Consider the following 20003-nt stretch of genomic DNA (forward strand, 5'->3'; position numbering starts at 1 on the left):
GCATGTAGCTTTCATTTAGATAATTGTTCATCGATGAATTCTTGAATTTCTTTTCTCATCAACTTTCTCATATGGGATATATAAATTAATAAGGCTTAGATATTTTCCACATGTGGAGTCGTTTCTACTCTTTTGTGATCTCTCTGCATCCAAAGCCAAATCAAGAATGAAGATCTTTGATAAAGTGGACCAGGTTAAACATTTTCCATGTTTATTTTTCTTTTCTCTCTTTCTTTATTATTCTTCATCGTTTTATTTTATCACTATCTTCAAATACACGTGTGAGATTATGTGAAGTGGAAGCAAATATCGTGGCTTGGTTATCAAACAACCAATTTTCAATTTTCACTTTACTTGATTTCCTTTTATGTGTTTAATTGTTTTCAATCTCTCCATGTATGATCAATTCAGAAAATATGAATTGATAATTACCTTGTGACTGAAGTAATACATAATAGAAAAAGACAAGATCATAGAGTCAAAGACAAGACCACCTCTCTCTCTAATTTCCTCAGGTCCCTCTCCAAACCGTTTTGTACTCAGACCCATCAACCAACCCCCCCCCTCTCTCTCTCTTCCCTGTAATCTAAGCAAACCCCACAGCCATCATGATCATCATTCCCACTCTATGAAGCGTCCCAGGCCTCTCTCTCTCTTTCTTTCATGTTCTACCATTCTATAAAGTCTTAACTAATCAACATCAAGCCAGTTGGGGAAAGAGATACAGATACCTTTCAGAGGAGATAGGAGCCAAAGACTCTCAAAATGAGGAAGCCAGAAGTTTGTGGGAAGAACAACAACAAGCTTAGAAAGGGACTGTGGTCACCAGAGGAAGATGACAAGCTCATGAACTACATGTTAAACAATGGACAAGGTTGTTGGAGTGATGTAGCAAGAAATGCTGGCTTGCAGAGGTGTGGCAAGAGTTGTCGGCTTCGCTGGATCAATTATTTAAGACCTGACCTCAAGAGAGGTGCATTTTCACCCCAGGAAGAAGAGCTCATCATCCATCTGCATTCCCTTCTTGGCAACAGGTACCTTCTATGCTTCTGCCTTTTTATTATTATTATTATTATCTCTGTTGGCCTGAGGGAAATTTACAAAACTATGCTTATTTTCCTTTTCTTTGTATGTGTAATATTGTATTGTATGTGTAAATGCACTGCATATGCAAATTATTAATATATAAAAAATAAGTCTCAATTATCAATAAATTTTAGTTTAATATTTGGTATTTAAAACCATAATTAAGATATTAAATTCATATCTAAGCTAATTAACAGCTAATAAATAAATATCTCAATAGTTAAAATAATTTTATTTTAAAGATTTTTTTGGAGTGGCACACACATCGGATTTTTTAAAGAATTTTTAGAGTGGCACTCACGTGCTTAATCTGTTGGTAAGTGTATTTAAACAAATTTAAGAGATTTCAGGTTCTACTCAATTCCTATTTAAAAAAAAAAAAAATTAGAGTGAAATTAAGACAATTTCTTCAATTACATGTATATGTTTATTTTCAGAGCTACGGTTACTGGTATTAATGCAACAAATTCCATCAACGGAAAATAGAGTACACATATCGTGAAATGATGGCAAGAATGAATTCTTTTTTGAATTAATTAAAAAGATAAGGTAAAGCATTGACATCTGAATCTAGCTAGCTAAATAATATACTATTACTCCTTATTTTAATTAAATAAAAAAATATATATATATATATGCACATAATAAAAATAAAAGAAATTAAACTCAATTCTCACTCACTCAAATACTGCACGTGCATCTGTTTTCAAAGAACAAACAAATAATTTATATATACTGCTTTTTTCACTTCTGCTTTGCTGATGCTGTATATAGTTGAAAAGGAACATTAAATTGTTGTTTGTCTATATTAGTCATTACAGTTGAAGACAATATTCTTGTTTTCGATTCAATTAAGAAAGCATTCATATGCATCTGTAAGAATCTTGACTTTTAAAGTTTATTCGTTATCAAATAAATAATAAAATATATGAATTATAAAAAAAAATTATTTAAATTGGGTACGATTCGATTTTAATAAGTATTGTCTTGAATTATATGCTTCTACAAGCTTAATATAGGGGTAAAGATCAACGGGTTTAGATCTTCCATGCAATTCATGCAGTGATAAACATATAAGACACCTTCTTGGAAGTTAAGCTGAAACGTAATAATCTGGTGTTTTTTATATCAAAGGTGGTCTCAAATTGCGGCTGGCTTGCCTGGACGGACAGACAATGAAATCAAGAATTTTTGGAATTCAACAATAAAGAAAAGACTGAAGAATCTGACATCCTCCGCAGCCTCACCAAACACGAGTGATTCTTACTCAGAGCCAAGCAAAGAAGTAGCAGCAGCAGCAGCAGCCGCCATAGTGGGAGGAGGGTTCATCTCCATGCAAGAACAAGCCATGATGAATCCCATGTGTACAGACCCATCATTATCATCCGCATCATCATCAAACACATCCATGCAAGCTATGTTTCTGAACCAAATGGACTCATCACCTACCTTGGATCATGGCCTTAGCATGTATGGTGCAAATGCATACTTTAACAACAATGCACCCCCATGCATGACTCCGATAGGTATAACTAGTGGTGATGATTTGCATGGGAATCAAGGAATCCTTGGAGGTGTTAATATTGGGATAGGTGGGGAACTTCACATTCCTCCTTTAGAGAGTATAATCATTGAAGAAAATGCTAGAACTGAAGATATAGCGACGCATGGTAACACCACGAATAATTACCCTTTTAGCAACGTAAATAAAATGAACAGCAACTGCAATAAGGCAGAGAACATGGCTGCTGGGATTGGGAACTTATGGCAAGGAGAAGACCTAAAAGTAGGGGACTGGGACTTGGAAGAGTTGATGAAAGATGTTTCCTCCTTTCCTTTTCTTGATTTTTCCAATTGAATAAATGGTTTTCCTCATATTTTTTTTTCTTCCTTCAATTTTCATATATGCCCTCCATTTATAGACAAAATGATAAACCTATTGAATTTTTATGTCTCTAGCTCTGTCTTCTTCTTCTTTTTTTTTTTTTAATTTTTAATTGAAAAAGTAAATACTAAATATTCAAGACTACATCAAAGAATACTAACCTCACATTCTATACCCATGTATGTAAAGGGTATATAATTATTTATTGAGCTTGTATATATATATTTTTATAAATCAGCCTGCATGGTTTTACTTTCTGATGTAATTATAACTCAAACTTTCCCTGCTGCATGCCTAAAAATAGTAATGTATGGTTATGATTTAAAGTCAAATACTGGAGGAAGAAGTATAATTAAGGTGACTGAAAAAAATATAATCTGAATCATATTTTAGGAGAAGTGAATATAAAGCAAGCTTAATTATTTGTGGAGAGACTTTTTATATAATTTAGTTTTAGATGACAAAAGAGACCACTTTCAATTGAATGCCATACCAAAAAAAAAAAAGTTCTTTCTTAAATCATTTCCCTTTAGATTTCTAACATTCCATTACTAACATGGGAAATAATTATCCTATTGAGTAAAAGAAAACTCATGAACACAATATACATAATTAATTTAGTTAATAAAAATAGGAGAATTACTTATTAGCTAAATTAAGTTTAACATCATCCGTGAATTATTTTAATATATTAAACTGATTTGGAAGAGAGAGAGAGAGGAGAAGGACTAATAAAACGGGATGATTGGAAATTTAGGGTAACAGCGATGGCCCAAAAGCAGTGGGCCGTAGGGGCGTTTCGGTTATTGCAGAGGATGCTATTGTCATTTTGTTTTTAAATAGTTTATTTATACAATTTTTCCTTAAAAAGTAAAAGGAGAATAAATAAATTCGTCGCCTGAGAGATTCGAACTCTCGCGGGGAAACCCCATGTACTTAGCAGGCACACGCCTTAACCACTCGGCCAAAGCGACGTTGTTGAACTCCCCATCTCAATATCTAGTTTTTTTTCTTCTCGTTGGTTGTCAACATAGCTGAAAAAGAATAAAAATTAGTATTTGAAGGAGACTACGTTTCAAATCTCATATAAAATCATATGTTAATTAGACTGTGTTCGAAAAAGTCTTATAGGCACAGTGAGCTTATACTCCCTTTCTTTCTATTTTTTTTTTTTTTAAAATACTCACTTTGCCATTTTAAAAAATAATAAATACAAAAATTCAAACTCAAAACTCACTACTATTTTTATATTATAGAAAAAGACGAATCAAAAACAATTTTTGAGTACCGTATTTATAATATTTTATACTTTCACATTTAATTTCGTATTAGAAAAGTACAAATACAATTCGTCTCCTAATACAAATTTAGATGAGCAATTTCCTATCTTTACTTGATAATAGTGAGCTAAATCGACATGCATTAGTTGCATAAGTGGCATTTAATTCTGATAAACTTCATATGAAAAATATTTTTATTTATAGTTAATTTTTAATTTAAGTGTATTGTTAATTAAAAAAATATAATTAATATGGTTTCAACCATGTTCACCCACCTATTCAATTAATCACCGATATAGTGTAAAAGTTCATATTACGATAAAATTTATAATTAGATACTCCTCTTTGATTTGTTTAAATAGTAATTTATTAAGTAAATTATTAATATATCCTCATTTAATATGTAAAATAAATTAGTAATGTAATAATATGAATAAATGATTTATTAAAAAATTAATATAAAATTTACATTATTTTTAACCATAGTAATTATATTTTTTAAATTTATGCAAATAATAAATAGACTTTTTTTAGAATGGAGAAAGTATTATATATAATAAATATTAATAAAAAATTAAATTAAATTGATGAATGAACGTGTTTTTTGAATAAATTTTATAAAATCACAATGATTATTATTCTTTGTGTAAATTTTTTTTATTTTTTGTTCAATATGGAGTTTTTAATTTGCTTGCTATTGCCCGGTGCTTTCATGGAAACGCCAGTCGACGCTATTCTCTGGGCGGTCCCAAAATGGTCTTTTGAAGCGCCAAAACATTCGACCCTTGGACTCATAAAAAGGTCAGAATTTCGGATACCTGTGTCGCGTGGACTAGATTCCTCACGTGCCCTCATCTTACCCCAGGGTTACTCTCGTCTTTCACTTCTCTCAACTCACTGGCCATGAAATTTCCAACCTTTTTTGGCTAATATCTAACTGTTAACTCATTGGTCCGGTTCAGTCCACGTCACCAAAAAGCCGGGTAAAGCTTGGGCATGTCCCCACTTCCCAACTACCACGTGGACTGATTTTTCCCCGTTTGTCCTGGATCACTTTAGCATGATCCTCGCAACGAATGGGTCCAAGTGGGCCGGTGACCAGAACCAGAAGATCTTTAGATTTCCACCTCAAGTGAAGTCGACTCTATCCAAGCAAGAGTAGCCGTATATTCCCAAGTCTAATTCCACCCTCCGATCTATATCCAACGGCCCAAGTCATATTCTCTCCACTCCCCTTATAATAATTCACCCTCTTTCTCATTTTCGTCTTCTTTCCCCTCTTCCCTTCTTTGGATGCATGCTCAGCAGGAACACTGAAACAGAGAGCAAACCACCAAATGACGTCCCTAGCTCTCACAATGTCTTCTTCATGCTCTCTCGCCTTCAATTCTCGTCCTTCTTTCAAGTCCCCATCTCTCTCCCACTTCAGATCCTCTGCAACTCGCCTTCCCTCCTTCCCTAAACTCACCGCTAATATTAGATTTTCTCCCGCAATTTCTTACCTTCCGAAATTCTCCAAATCCGATGCAGTCACCGCCACCGAAGTCTTTCAGAAACGGAGAAGCTTTAGCTTAACGGTCAAAGCATCCGTCGCTGCTGCATCACCTGCTTCTTCTACTCCTCCCTCGCAGCCATGGCATGGCGCGGCTATCAAGCCATTACTAGCATCAATAGCCACAGGTGTCATTCTCTGGTTCATTCCTGTTCCATCTGGAGTCTCGCGACCCGCTTGGCAACTGCTCGCCATCTTTCTCGCAACTATTGTGGGCATCATCACGCAACCTTTGCCTCTCGGCGCCGTCGCCTTGATGGGCCTAGGTGCTTCAGTACTCACCAAAACCTTAACTTTCTCTGCCGCATTTTCAGCTTTCGGGGATCCGATCCCGTGGTTAATCGCTCTTGCATTCTTTTTCGCTCGAGGATTTATTAAGACTGGACTTGGAAACAGAATTGCTTACCAATTCGTATCGCTTTTTGGATCTTCTTCGTTAGGTTTAGGTTACAGTCTCGTATTCAGTGAAGCTCTATTAGCGCCTGCGATTCCTTCAGTTTCTGCTAGAGCAGGAGGGATCTTTTTACCTTTGGTGAAATCTTTGTGCGTTGCTTGTGGTAGTAATGCGGGTGATGGTACTGAGCATAAGCTTGGCTCCTGGTTAATGTTGACTTGTTTCCAAACATCGGTGATTTCTTCTTCCATGTTCTTGACTGCCATGGCTGCCAATCCTTTGAGTGCCAATTTGACTTTCAATACGATTAAGCAGACGATTGGATGGACCGATTGGGCTACGGCGGCGATTGTGCCTGGATTGGTGTCGTTGTTTGTTGTGCCCTTGCTTTTGTATATAATTTATCCGCCCACGGTTAAAAGCAGCCCTGATGCGCCTAAGTTGGCTAGGGAGAAATTGGAGAAGATGGGGCCAATGACTAAGAATGAGATTATTATGGCTGGCACTCTGCTTCTTACGGTATACTTTGATGCCTTTTAGTGTTTTTTTACCTTTATCATCAAATTAACTTTTGTTTTTCTGTCATTTTAATCTTACGTGTTTTTATTGAACTGTTGATTGGTTTAAATAAAGTGATGTAACTGGTAGACTGTCCGTTATAGACAGTAGGCTATCATCAGTTTTATGTTCTTCACGTCCTCCAAATCTTCTGTTTCACCCTTACTTCATTTATAGATTTTTTTGAACTCTGTGTAGTACTCATTGTGGAATTGTGTTTCCTGCTAGGCTATTCTTGGATTTCTGCAGCTTTTATATTCTAAGCTCTGAATGTGGATGGAATTTTAAATATATCAGAAGGGGTTGTTTGACTTGATGTTTTCTGGACATGCTCATCAAAAATAATTTATTGTTTCAGAGTAAGGTCATTATGATATCATTTGAGTTGGAGGGAGCCAAAATCAATTTGGTTGATTCATATTATTGTGGTTCTTATACAGTAATAAATGATGCTCTTGGAACAAATGCTTTCAAAAAAATGCTATATGCTAAATCTCATTGCTTAAACTCGACTTTTACAAGAAAACATTTGCAACTAGGGAAGCTCTATTGCCTTAACTCAAAACTTTTGCTATCCACGTCTATGCCAATCACTGTTGTAAATACTATACTGTAGAGCTAACTTATTATCATTTATGAGATGTATTTTATGTGTTTGTGCTCACAAGAATTATATATGTTCAATTAAATATTTTTAACTTAAAATATACTTAATTTAGTAGTTTGTTTTTGCCATTTGTCTTTCATTAATAGGTAGGCCTCTGGATTTTTGGATCAAAGCTGAATGTAGATGCTGTTACTGCTGCTATTCTTGGATTATCTATGCTCCTTATCACTGGTGTGGTGACATGGAAGGAGTGCTTATCTGAAGCAGTAGCCTGGGACACCCTCACATGGTTTGCTGCTCTCATTGCCATGGCTGGGTATCTCAATAAGTATGGCCTAATCTCTTGGTTCAGCCAAACCGTAGTTAAGGTTAGTTTCCTGTATCACTGGTTTCTCATTGTGCATTGCTTTATCTAAAGTTTATGTCAAAAGTCTTCATTATCAATCTTAAATCTTAATCTTAGCCATGTGCAGAAGCAAATTATGAATTTTTTTAAGTAGCATGTTATGTGACTTGAATTTGCTGAATCTCATTAGGTACATATTCATTGATAAATTACTTCTATTTTTCACAGTTTGTTGGTGGACTGGGTCTTTCATGGCAGCTATCTTTTGGCATTTTGGTTCTTCTCTACTTCTACTCCCACTATTTTTTTGCCAGTGGAGCAGCTCATATTGGTGCCATGTTTACAGCCTTCTTGTCTGTTGCCAGTGCTCTTGGTACTCCTCCATATTTTGGAGCCATGGTGTTGTCATTCCTTTCCAACCTCATGGGTGGGCTTACACACTATGGCATTGGATCTGCACCTGTTTTCTATGGTGCCAATTACGTACCTCTTGCCAAATGGTGGGGTTATGGGTTTCTCATGTCTGTTGTCAACATAATTATCTGGCTTGGAATTGGTGGGATTTGGTGGAAGGCCATTGGCTTGTGGTAAAAGTGGTGCTCACGAAAATTTGCCCACCCAAATTCTATTCCTGCTCAGGTTTTGTTAGCTCTTAGATGACGCTTTTACTTTCTGGTTTTCTATCTCAATGGGAGATCTTTCGCTTTTGTTGCTGATTCTTTGTCAAAGAACTAATCTTCCGGTGGAGAACTTGGATGGAAAGATTATATACACAATCGGTTTGTTTGGAGCAAAAATCAGAATTAGCTCCTGAAGCTGAAATTTTGACATGGCGTTGTAAGTTTGCAACTGCCTGCAATTCATGATTCATTGTCAGATGACTGAATATTCATTCCTCTTTTATGTAGTATATTGTGTTTGCCTGAAAAGAAATATTGATGTATTAATGTGCAGTATTGTGTTTGCCTGAAAAGAAATACTAATATATTAATGTGCAGTATTGTTAGGTCCATGATTAACTGGTGGAGTATTGAAATTTGCGGACCGCGTTTACTTGTAAGAAAAACTCTAATATTTCTCTGTTAATCTAATATATTTATATTTCTGTTTTAAAAAACTATGAACTATATTCAGCAGTTTTTTTATTTTTCCCTCTGGAACGTTTAATGCGATGTGGAAAGATTAACAGGTTTTAAATAGATTGACAGAGGAGGAACAAATGGGCATTTAGCCTTGGTCATTGTCATCTCTGCCTCTATACTATATCCCTGTGTGTACGCTCAATTATCGTAATGATTTTTGCTGGTCGCATAGACCATGGATCTTTATGGGCCTATATATACAAAGGGGAAGAAGATGAAAATTTGATCATGTATCCGTTTTTAACCCACGGAACATAAAGTGCAATGGTGCTTTCCCCTGTTTGGCAATGGGCAGGAAAATAACATGACATAGAATGAATAGTTAATGGAATCAGTATATGTAATTTTTTTAGAGTATAATCCAATTAATATTATCACTTATCATTTAATTTAATCACAATTAAAATATAAATACTTCTACGATCTCATTCTTTTTTAGACTCAATGTAACTATTAAGTTAAATGCTTCGCCTAAAAAATTGATATTCCCTGCAAAAGGGACAATTTTTTCTTACATTCACCACATTGTATGATTCGAAAAAGACTGGACGGCTTTAAAAGAATTTTTTTTTTTTTTAATTAAAGACATACATAAGTTCCTGAGATTGAAGAAAGCAGACAGTGACAGAGTAAAAGAGATCTCACTTTTTATTCTTTAAATTACATGATAATTAATAATCTTTTGAATCAACTATGTTTCTTGCATAATTTAATAGACTCAGAAATTTAACGCCCATATTAACTATAAATTTATTCAGAAATCGAAAAGTGGGATTAAAGATAGACTTTATTTTTTTAAAGAAAAAAAAGAATTTTGAGTAATATCCGGAAAATTCTTTTTGAAATTGTTAGTAAGCTAGCGAGCCTAAGAGAGACACTTGGCGAGCTATGTGCATGCATGCAATGGCACTGTTGAAGATTTTAGTGGAGAAGGAATAGCTTTCAAGAATTGATACTGACATGCACCTTTCTGTTCTTTGCTTTTATTGATTCTTGAAATTTCAATGGATACAAAACCTTCTTTCCATTTGAGGGACCCCCCTCAATTATGTTTTTCCATTAATATTAATCACACTTTGGATGCCAATCTGTGGCCATAAAAAGCTTCCAATTTGGACAAAGACAACTCTCTCTCTCTCTCTCTCTCTTTCAGAAGCGTGCAATTAAGCTCCTTGCTTGCTCATACAGACAACTTCAGCTTTCGATGAGAACGAGGCAGTCCCTCTTCAATATCTGCTCTTTTGGTTTGTTTGGTCAGGTGGGTACTTGTTTTGTTCTGGTTTTCAGGTATGTATATGCTTTAAGTCTCCAAGATCACATGTTTTTTCTTTTCTGTACCAGATGTTTTCTTTGGTGTGTCTTTTAATAGTTTCCTGATAGTATATGGTAATTTCTTTGAAATTGTTCATGAAAATGAGAAATGCAGCATGTTCTTTTCTATGATAAGAGTTAGGTGGACGCATATGTTATTTTGCCAATGAAATTCAAGTATTGATGTTTCGAAGATGGTTAAAGTCCAATCCTGAGTTCATGAGTTTAGTCTTAGGGAAATTTCCTGGTGTCTTCTATTGAAGTTGAGACTTGCTGCTTTTTCTCTACCTTTAAATGTTGAGACTTGCTGCTTTTTCTTTCTCTCAACTTTAAGTTAGCTTTCAATTTCAATGGAAACAGAAATTTCTATTTTTGAACCAACAATTTGTGGTCCTGACTTTGCCTTTTGCCTTTTGCATGTATCTATATATATCAGGTGCAGAATCTGCAGGTTCTGTGGTTTAATATTTGATGTTTCCGTTACGTCCACCACTTGAATGATCGATGGCTCAGGAGGATGATCTATATCCATCCATGGAGAAGAGCACAACTGTATGCATTTTCTTTAAGGATTTCAGGTAAATATGGTGTCAATGAATTGCATTTTCTATAAGGAATATATTACATTTTTTATCTTGTCAACCCAACCAACTTCATCATCCTAAGAAGCATTAGAAGTTAATGTTCGATTATTTTATGCTATGAGCAGACATGTTCTTAAGCTAGATGAAATTGGGCGAGACATTGCGCGGATAGCGTTGCCTGCGGCGCTGGCTTTAACAGCTGACCCTATTGCCTCTATGATGGACACAGCATTTATTGGCCAAATAGGTAATTTTCCTCCTCCTTTTCTTTGTTATGTTTCTGAACCAGCATCCTTTTTACCTTTTCTTTCTTTTCTTTTTCCCTTTTATTGGTTTCTGATTCAAATTCTTCATATTGACACTTGATTCGCGGTATATTTTTATTTTACATCACGAGGAATTGGATTGTGCTAATTCTTAATGACAGGTGCTCTCGTCACTTAGAGTTGTAATCGTTATGCTTAGAATTGTAATTGTTTTGAACTGTTCTGCAGTGACTTAGAATTATAGTCCTCATAGTTCATCAGTTATTGTTTAGCCTTAGTGCCTGTTGGCCCTTTTATTTGCCTCTGCATACTTTTACAAGCTCAACCTATTGCTGCTTTTCAGGTGCAGAATGCCCTTATGTTTTTTGGCTTGCCCTTCCTAGAAAGCATATATTGCTATTTCCTTGTACTGGAGAAAGATTATATGTTAGACCCCTTCTTTAATGTTTAATTATTGTAAATGGTGAAGGCACTTACCTCTATTTTATATGTTTCATTCAGGTCCAGTAGAACTGGCTGCTGTTGGAGTTTCTATTGCTCTATTCAATCAAGTATCAAGAATTGCAATATTCCCACTTGTAAGTGTTACAACCTCCTTTGTCGCTGAAGAAGATACTATTGGAAAATTGAGCCCTGAAGCACAAGAGAGTGAATCCCTTGAAACAGGGTCACATGTAAACAGTGAAAGTAAAGAGTTGATACCACAAAACGGTACTGAATACCATGTCCCACCCTTTACACTTTCTGTTTATGATAGATCCCATCTAGTGGGTCCAGCAGGATACTATATATATCTATTAAATTCTTTGGTACATCTTCTCTGTCCTGTTTGATAAAATCTGTATGTATTTTGTGAACTTAATGGCTTCTTTTTGTTTCATCATGTTCTATAAGACCCGGTTGAAGGTGCATCCAAGTCAAAATCTCTTATTAGCATCTTTGAAGTGTCTAAGATTGAGAATGAAAGAAGGCATATCCCATCAGCCTCATCTGCGTTAGTTATAGGTGCTATCCTTGGCTTTGTCCAAGCTATTTTCCTCATATCTGGAGCAAAACCATTGTTGAACTTCATGGGAGTCAGTTCAGTAAGTGCTTTTGTTTGAAAACAAGAAGAGGTTTCAACTTGTTCTATTTTCTTAAGTATCAGGATTGATTCTTTAAGAAGACAAGCATGAGACCTTTTTGTTTCTACAGGATTCACCTATGCTAATCCCTGCACAGCAATATTTGACATTGAGGTCACTTGGTGCCCCTGCAGTTCTTCTTTCCTTGGCCATGCAAGGGGTTTTCCGTGGATTTAAAGATACAAAGACTCCTTTATATGCCACTGGTAAGCCTTACGGGATTGAACAGCTCTGCTAGTGGGATATTTTTCAAAAACAATAGAAATTGAAATGTTTTGGCTCTTTTATCCGTTTGATTATTTCACATCATCCTAATGCTTGTGCTCATCTTATCTAATCTGTAGTGGCTGGAGATATTACAAACATAATTTTAGACCCCATATTCATGTTTATTTTCCGTCTGGGAGTTAGTGGTGCGGCCATTGCCCATGTTATATCCCAGTAAGTTATATTTGTCTATTCCCCTCTTAGAGGGGAACTGAATATTTTATTTCTTTTATCATGGTCCAGAGAACAGAAGGTTTGAAATATTTTCTTAGCTCATATTTCTTATTCTTTCTATATAATATATGGCGATTTTAGGTATCTGATTTCAATTATACTCTTGTGGAGATTAATGGAACAAGTTGATCTCTTACCTCCTAGTTTCAGACATCTACAATTTGGTAAATTTCTTAAAAATGGTAAGTTTCCTCCAACCTTCCCCTTCTTTCCTTCTTTTGTTAACTGAATCTCGTTTTCATTTGTACCTGTCACATCCTAATTTTTGTATCTGAGATGAGATATCCCTAAGCAGCATGCTATGTGTCACAATGCGTGCCACCATCAAATTGATAATGAAAATTAAAGTTAAATTTATACTTCCAATGTTAAGTTGTTTCCTAATCATTGGTTACTAAAAAATGGGAGAAGAATGGAAGATGCAGATAATAGTCTAGAGAACTGATGTTGAACCAATGACTTGAAACATGGAGAATAATTATCTGAGAAAATGTTTTCAATTCTAGAATGTTGTTGTAATGCTTTTCCTAAGTAAGAGTATTTGAAATACGTACAGTTTTTTCTTTTTTTGAGAAGTCAAGTTTTGTGCATGAAAATTTTTTAGATTTACTGATAGAGATATAACCGTTTTTTCTGGCACTTGAGCTCCAGGTCTTCTATTATTAATGAGGGTGATAGCTGTAACGTTCTGTGTTACTCTTTCTGCGTCATTAGCTGCACGACAAGGAGCAACATCCATGGCTGCATTTCAGGTCTGCTTGCAGGTTTGGCTGACCACATCTCTGCTCGCCGATGGATTGGCTGTTTCTGGTCAGGTTAGTTGGTTTCAGTCAGCAGTAGCTGCAACTACTGCAATTATTATTTGCATCCTCTTCTTCTCAGCTAGGATTGTGGTTACCTCTTGATTAATAAAAGGAGAGAGAGAGAGAGAGAGAGAGAGAGAGAGAGAGAGAGAGAGAGAGAGAGAGAGAGAGAGAGAGAACTTTAGAAAGATGTGAAGAACGTTCATCAGTTTGTGAAGTGTGGATGTGACTGCTCTATAACAGATTTTGTCTTTGGTATTCCAATTTGTTATGTTGAAATGACTTTTTCTTTGCTAATTCTACTCGTATTTTCAGGCAATACTTGCGAGTGCCTTTGCCAAAAAGGACTATGAGAAGGTGACAGCCACTGCATCTCGAGTGTTGCAGGTGCATACACAAATGCCAGAAAAATAAAAATGAATTCCAAAGTATATGACTTCCCCTAAAAAGTTGGTGATGAATGTAAACTGCAGTTGGGATTGCTTCTGGGATTGATGCTCGCTGTTATACTAGGATTAGGATTGAGTTTTGGGGCAAGGCTATTCACAAGTGATGTTGATGTTCTCCACGTGATCAGTATAGGCATCCCGGTGCCGAACAAGCACTCCTTTCTATCTGCTTAATGTCCCATATAAAATTGGAACTAAACATTTCTTCCTTAACATATCAGTTTGTTGTAGGTACTCAACCCATCAATGCCTTAGCATTTGTATTTGATGGTGTCAACTTTGGAGCTTCTGATTTTGCATACTCTGCATACTCCATGGTAAGTGTTTGGACTTCTCTGTACAATTAATACGTAATTATGTCCGTCTTTAGCATTATTGAAATCACCCTCCAAATGAGAGACAACTGCCAGAATGATTGCTTTTGATTTAGGAGAGAAGAAACCTATCCTGCTAAAGTTTGGCTTCTTCATGGGGAAAAAAATATGTAAAATGGGAGATGTTGCAACCAATGATGAACTCTTCTTTTAGGCGAGTAATGACAGAAAAATTATTGAAAGGGCTTTTGTGATTTGTAGGATTGAAATTGTGTGTTCAAGAATCAATTTTCCTTCTTTCCTATTTGCCTGAGAAGCAAAAACATAACATGTAACTTCAGGTTGTTTATTTCAGCATCCCCATTTTTGTAAAATTCTCAGAAAATTAGTTTGAAATTGTTCTTCTCCAGGTTCTGGTGGCCATTATTAGCATCATATGCTTACTTTTCCTATCCTCCAGCTACAAGTTCATCGGCATCTGGGTTGCTCTGACCATATATATGAGTCTCCGGGCATCTGCAGGCTTTTGGAGGTGATTTTTTTTTATCTCTATTACCAAAACTCCCCCTTCCCCCTCCCTTTTCTGGTGTTAAAAACTGGGACTAAACTTCCAAGTAGATTTATCAACTCTTCCATGCCAAAAGTAAAAAGATCATCAATTAAGAAACCATTTTGACCTTGTGCTACTTCTTCTGCAGGATAGGAACTAGAACAGGACCCTGGAAGTTTCTCAGGAGCTGTTAACGGGTTGTTTATGGTTTCAACCATTGTTTTCTTTTTCATAGATAGCATGGCTCTGGTTGCATAAGCATTTTTCCTTTTCTTTCTTTCTTCTTTTGTATCCTTATCCTTTAAGTGTAAATGTCATGAAATATTGCATCCTTATCTCCTAAAAAAATGAAGTATAGAAAAAGAGATAAAACCCACGTTCTCATTCTTAGAAAGTGATGGACTAGTTGATCAATCTCAATGATTTCTTCACCATTTTTCATTTTGCTTAAGCAAATGCCAACCTTCTAATTTTGATGAGATGCTTATTGGTCATTTAGTTCTTTTCAAATGTTTTTTTTTTCTTATTGCTTTTGTTTTACTTATACCACCGACAAAAATGTTGTATCTTGTAAGCATTGCTTCCCTTTTTTTCCCCCAAACCCCAATTTGTGAGGGAGAACCCACAGAATATATAAAATTAAGTGAAAACCCTAATTTTGGGAGAGAAAACTAAATGAAATCTTAATTAATAGTAAATGAAAACAGAAATCTATGCATTAGCAGTAATTTCTTTTAAAAAAAAATCATAATACTATTACATATTTGATATTAGAAAATTATGTATTTAAAAAATAAATTATCATTGGCATATAATTTAAGACCAATAAAAAAAAAAGAAGCAAGCCTGTTTCATAAAATAGAGGGACACTTCATAAAAGAAATAATTGGTTTCCCAAAAGTTGATTATTCTAAACTTCTACTCAAAACCGTCCATTATCACAATTTAATTTAATTTAATAATATTGAATTATTTTTAATATTATATAAAAACTTGAAGTTTTAAACTTTATCGGTAAACAATAATAATAATAAAGGCAGTAAAAGCAACCATCAAATGCCTTCTCTTCAAAACCGTTAGTTGTATGTCTCTTTCATCAAACCCTAAAAAATCAGCAAGTTTAGGGCATCTATCAAGATCAATTCCTGGAAATTGGTGAAGTTGTCATGCCCCCATATGTATATGTAACATCAAGGTTTAAGAATTTCCCACTTCAATAATGACCTAGCAACTACACAAATTTCTGTTTAAAGAAAAAGAACACTAGAGAAATTCAGATTAGTGGAGTGGCATCATGTTTGTGGTACATCATACCTTAAAGCCCCACTACATGAAAAAGTAGGTTCTACATTGCCTTTTTTTTTTTTTTTTTGGATAAATTCTTCATCTCCACTTCTCATCTTCTAATGAAGATTAAAAGAATCCAAAAAAAAAAAAAAGTACCCACCATCTCCACTTGTTGGGATCCACCTCATAATTGATTCCCATAACATTTCTATAGAAACAAATGACAAAATGCTGAAAGAAGCAAAGATGAATAAAGAAAGCAATAAGATTGATTGATTATTTAAAACAAAAATAAGAATTTTAAACATCCTGAAATTTATCATTCCCATTACAAATTTATCTCAGATGATATCCACAAGGAAGAAGAACATGGGGGTGGAGGAACTCAGCTGATGAGCTAAACAAAATTACATCAACCCTATACTTCGAACAAAAGAATTTAGGGGTAAAATGAACCTAAATAATATCCCCACAAGAGGATCTTGAACCCCTTTTGGTAGTTCTGTCATTAAATTATAAAAAAAAATGGAGGAAATAGTTACTCTGAATTCTGTCCTCCTATAACCTTGTATTGTTTCCACTATATTGTTAATTCTCAGTTTCAACTTTCAGCTATTTGAACCATTTTTATTTTCACCAAGCAACGATCTGATCAAGCTTTAATCCCGCGAGCCATACTCGGAAAGATAGATGATCACTGGATTCACTCTGGGGAACTGAACTGGAACCCTCAAGAGAACCTGAAACTGATTTGCTTTTCTTCTGTCTCAGATGGTGATTCCTTCAACACTGATTGAACCCATGACACATCAGGCTCATCCACAGATTTCTCATTTGAACATAATTTCTGTAACAGACCCACTTCATCTGCTCTAATGGACCAATCTGCATTCACACCGAGTTCCTGTGACCTTAAGCTGCCCAACTGTAATTGCAGCTTTTCACTCTGAGGAAGAGTAGGTAGCTGCGAGCTCATTGGGGATGTGAGCTCATTGAGCCGAGGTGACATCTTCATCGGCGAAGAAGAATCAAAAGAAGCCTGCAGAGGAGAATAATCAACATTCTTTGGAGAAAAGACACCTGTCTTAATTGGAGATGGTATGCTTTGCGGCTGGAATTCATTAATAACAGCAGGATTGTATGAAGGGAAGAAAACAGGTGCAGCACCCAATTGGTAAGTGTTCTGCAGAGATGAAACCTTAGAAGACAAAAACCTGTCTACATCTGTGGCATTCAACTGTTTCAAAGTAGCAGAGGAAGAGTTGTAATGTGGTTGAGAAACGCAGGACAGCTCATTCAGGAGCCGTAATTGGAGGAGTTCAAAATCTTGGAACCTATTAAACTCCTCTGATGGAATATCTTTTGCATTAAGAGGAGTTCTCAGGCGGCTAGCTTGAAGGTTGTTGCTTGGGGTTTTCAAATTCAAGATATTACACTGAGGCCAAGACATGGACAAACATAGATCATTGCTAGAAGGAGAAATAGGTGGAGTGAATGAAAGGGGTGACATGGCAGAAACTGCTGAGGGGGAGCCAGACAAATTGCTCAAAGCTGCAGTGAAATCAGCAGCAGCAGCACCATTAGACATGTACAGAGGCCTCAGTTCATCAGATGTGTGAGCAAAAAAGCATACTCGACGGATGCAACTAGTGCCATCCTTGCAAAGCCGAGTTCTGTATTGAGCTGGATGTAGCCAGCACTCAAAAATCCCATGAGAGTATTCGCACAAATCCCCACGCCTGCATGCCCCCTTCCTGTGATCTGGACACGGCAAACAACTGTAATGGAACCTCCTTGGGTCTCTTCTGCGTGCATTCTCACCAGGATGAACAAAAGGACACTCAGTCCAGTCATGGGAATATGCCCTGGAACAAGGCTGGATCTTGAATGAGAACATCCGAAACTCATCTGTAGTATAAATGCTGCTCATAATATCTGGAACAGTCGGATCAACAGGGTATTCTTTCTTAGCAGATGAAACACGCACATCATGGAGCTTGGACGTAGTTGGGGACAATACTGAACCTGAAACAGAAGATGAGGAACCATCTTCTGATGACAATGAAATGGAAGGTGAAAACTGCAGATCCCAATGATTTACAGAATTCTTTAAGAGCTTTACAAGGGCAGTTTTCAAATAGGGAAAATTTGGGGAAGCAACAACAACATCAATAGGGCGATGGCCATTGGCATCAGTACTATTAGGATCAGCACCAGCAAGTAAAAGCAACTTGACGGCATTAATGGCATCAACAGACCCACCAGCAGCAGCACAATGAAGGGCAGTGCTTTTATCTGTACCACAAGAGAAATTTACATCCACCTCTGGTAGAGAAAGAATAAGCTTTACAACTTCAACGCTGCCATATGTAGCAGCAACCATTAACGGGGTTCGAAGCTCAAGAATTCCCCTTTTGAACAGCCTCTGATGACCATACCAAAGTCCAACCTCCATAATCTCAGATTCATCACACACTGATCGCTTGAAACCCTCAACATCATTATCTGCTGCATACTCAAGCAAGACAGAAAATGAATGTTCTGCCTCAACTGTACCATTTGTATAATCCATGTCCATTCTGTAGTAAAAGAATTGCTTTCAGTGAAGACGATGGAGATGGAGTATTAGATGTTTTCAGATATAGGCCCCTACACATCATACTTCATTCAACTAGGACCAGTTTGAAGAGAATAAAACACAAATCTACAAGAAACAAACGAATAGAAGGACTATTAAGAATCGAATACAAAGCTGAACAGCCATGATGCTCTTTGCACTAAGCCTCCACCATCATAAAATTAGCACCAAACAAGAAGAACCCAGTTCCAATATTGCAATTTATAACTAAAGAAAAAGAAATAAAGAGGAATAATATCAGAAAAAAGCCATGTACGAAAGTTTGAGAACACTCACCAGAGAAGACGATTTGCAAGAGAAAAATGAAAAGACAAAAGTCATTTAGAATTGGGATTTGAGGGATTTAGGTAGGTGCATTTATAGGAAAGGAAGGATATCATTTTTGCATAAAAGGAAGGAAAATCTGTACGGAGATAAGATCTGCCAAATTGGAAGGATAGATTCTGGCCAATGGGTGATATAAATTAATAATTAAAAAAAAAGTTGTGACTTAAAAAAGAAGATAATGAACATAAACATTTCTAGTTTTGTATGATCTTTATATCTGTAACGAAGCAAGCAGCACAATGCCATCTTATTTTCCTTGCAAAATAAAAAATAATTTTTGTAATCGGAAATTTCTCAGTCACAAACTAACTTCTTTATCAAGCTTGGATATTATAACTTGGGCTTCAAAATGCTATAAGCATCAATTGGGATATTCTCAATTAGTTGTTTATGCATCATGTTTCTGCTTCTAATCATAAAGCTGTGGAACTTCGAATGAAAACGAAGGCTTTTCCCTATGCTGAAATAAACATGTTAAAGAACGACATTATGGTGCAAATGAATAAAACCTACTGGTAATGGGACCCTTACTATCAGATCTTCCAGTTATAAGTTCTCATTGAAAAATTATCAGTCAACAATTTTCAAGATTCGGGTTTGTGTTTAACAGTTAACTTTTCATAGTTGAGTCATTGAGTTTAGTGTAATTCATTGGAAAACATGGCCGGGGATTTATCACATCAGATGAGTCATGAAATGCAGTAATTTCACGACTCAGGTTACTGGATCTTAGTCATGAAGCTTATAGTTGTGAAAATTTGATGTGGTTAATTTGGTTACAACATGCTTTGATTACTTGAAGCCATCAATCTCATATAGAGTCTAGGAACTTAAGATTGATTTCTTTTAATTTCAGGACTTGTGCATTGAATTGTAGTAGTTTATAAGCTGCTGACTGAAGGTTGTCTGCTAAAAACGAAAGGCACGTCAAGTTCCGTGCTCTGAACATATATTGCAAAAAAGGTTGCTCCTTTTTCTCTTTCTGCAGCAACTATTCAG

At 35.9% G+C, this 20003-nt stretch overlaps 4 protein-coding genes and 1 non-coding gene across 7 annotated transcripts; 3 read left to right on the plus strand and 2 right to left on the minus strand.

Moving 5' to 3' along the window:
• Window positions 1-342: 342 nt before the first annotated feature.
• LOC110600476 (transcription factor MYB46) lies at window positions 343-3044 on the plus strand. Its single transcript, XM_021737344.2, has 2 exons — window positions 343-1034; window positions 2221-3044. The coding sequence occupies exons 1-2, from the start codon at window positions 766-768 to the stop codon at window positions 2942-2944; spliced, it is 993 nt and encodes a 330-aa protein (XP_021593036.1). The 5' UTR covers window positions 343-765; the 3' UTR covers window positions 2945-3044.
• An 819-nt stretch (window positions 3045-3863) lies between these two features.
• Window positions 3864-3945, minus strand: TRNAS-GCU. Its single transcript has one exon. It is a non-coding gene; the product is annotated as a tRNA-Ser (tRNA).
• Window positions 3946-5505: 1560 nt separating this feature from the next.
• Window positions 5506-8770, plus strand: LOC110631409 (dicarboxylate transporter 1, chloroplastic). Of its 2 annotated transcripts, XR_002490510.2 has the most exons (4): window positions 5506-6716; window positions 7509-7730; window positions 7937-8545; window positions 8707-8770. XR_002490510.2 is itself a non-coding variant. In XM_021779232.2 (3 exons), the coding sequence occupies exons 1-3, from the start codon at window positions 5589-5591 to the stop codon at window positions 8297-8299; spliced, it is 1713 nt and encodes a 570-aa protein (XP_021634924.1). In that variant the 5' UTR covers window positions 5506-5588; the 3' UTR covers window positions 8300-8720. The 2 variants fall into 2 exon arrangements, 1 of the variants encoding a protein (XP_021634924.1); XM_021779232.2 differs by having other exon boundaries at window positions 7937-8720.
• Window positions 8771-9696: 926 nt separating this feature from the next.
• On the plus strand, window positions 9697-15193 carry LOC110631410 (protein DETOXIFICATION 42). 2 transcript variants are annotated; one of them, XM_021779234.2, is made up of 14 exons: window positions 9697-10137; window positions 10598-10739; window positions 10871-10992; window positions 11513-11722; window positions 11906-12096; window positions 12206-12341; window positions 12480-12576; window positions 12718-12818; window positions 13288-13451; window positions 13755-13826; window positions 13913-14029; window positions 14110-14205; window positions 14613-14734; window positions 14901-15193. In XM_021779234.2, the coding sequence occupies exons 2-14, from the start codon at window positions 10666-10668 to the stop codon at window positions 14944-14946; spliced, it is 1548 nt and encodes a 515-aa protein (XP_021634926.1). In that variant the 5' UTR covers window positions 9697-10137; window positions 10598-10665; the 3' UTR covers window positions 14947-15193. The 2 variants fall into 2 exon arrangements, with proteins under 2 accessions (XP_021634926.1, XP_021634925.1); XM_021779233.2 differs by having other exon boundaries at window positions 9701-10108.
• A 1125-nt stretch (window positions 15194-16318) lies between these two features.
• On the minus strand, window positions 16319-19890 carry LOC110630954 (zinc finger CCCH domain-containing protein 56-like). Its single transcript, XM_021778614.2, is given in 3 exon segments — window positions 16319-16793; window positions 16795-18743; window positions 18954-19890. Coding segments are annotated over 2 exon segments (1944 nt in total). The 5' UTR covers window positions 18618-18743; window positions 18954-19890; the 3' UTR covers window positions 16319-16672.
• Between the last annotated feature and the right edge of the window lie 113 nt (window positions 19891-20003).

The sequence above is a fragment of the Manihot esculenta genome, chromosome 14 (genome assembly GCF_001659605.2).
Source record: "Manihot esculenta cultivar AM560-2 chromosome 14, M.esculenta_v8, whole genome shotgun sequence".
In the NCBI taxonomy this organism is placed as follows: Eukaryota; Viridiplantae; Streptophyta; class Magnoliopsida; order Malpighiales; family Euphorbiaceae; genus Manihot; species Manihot esculenta.

Coding starts and splice junctions, on each gene's coding strand:
- LOC110600476 (XM_021737344.2), top strand. CDS start 766: ATGAGGAAGCCAGAAGTTTGTGGGAAGAACAACAACAAGCTTAGAAAG. Junction 1,035..2,220: donor CATTCCCTTCTTGGCAACAG/GTACCTTCTATG, acceptor TTTATATCAAAG/GTGGTCTCAAATTGCGGCTG.
- LOC110631409 (XM_021779232.2), top strand. CDS start 5,589: ATGACGTCCCTAGCTCTCACAATGTCTTCTTCATGCTCTCTCGCCTTC. Junction 6,717..7,508: donor CTGGCACTCTGCTTCTTACG/GTATACTTTGAT, acceptor TTTCATTAATAG/GTAGGCCTCTGGATTTTTGG. Junction 7,731..7,936: donor TCAGCCAAACCGTAGTTAAG/GTTAGTTTCCTG, acceptor TATTTTTCACAG/TTTGTTGGTGGACTGGGTCT.
- LOC110631410 (XM_021779234.2), top strand. CDS start 10,666: ATGGCTCAGGAGGATGATCTATATCCATCCATGGAGAAGAGCACAACT. Junction 12,819..13,287: donor TGGTAAATTTCTTAAAAATG/GTAAGTTTCCTC, acceptor CTTGAGCTCCAG/GTCTTCTATTATTAATGAGG. Junction 13,827..13,912: donor CTGCATCTCGAGTGTTGCAG/GTGCATACACAA, acceptor TGTAAACTGCAG/TTGGGATTGCTTCTGGGATT.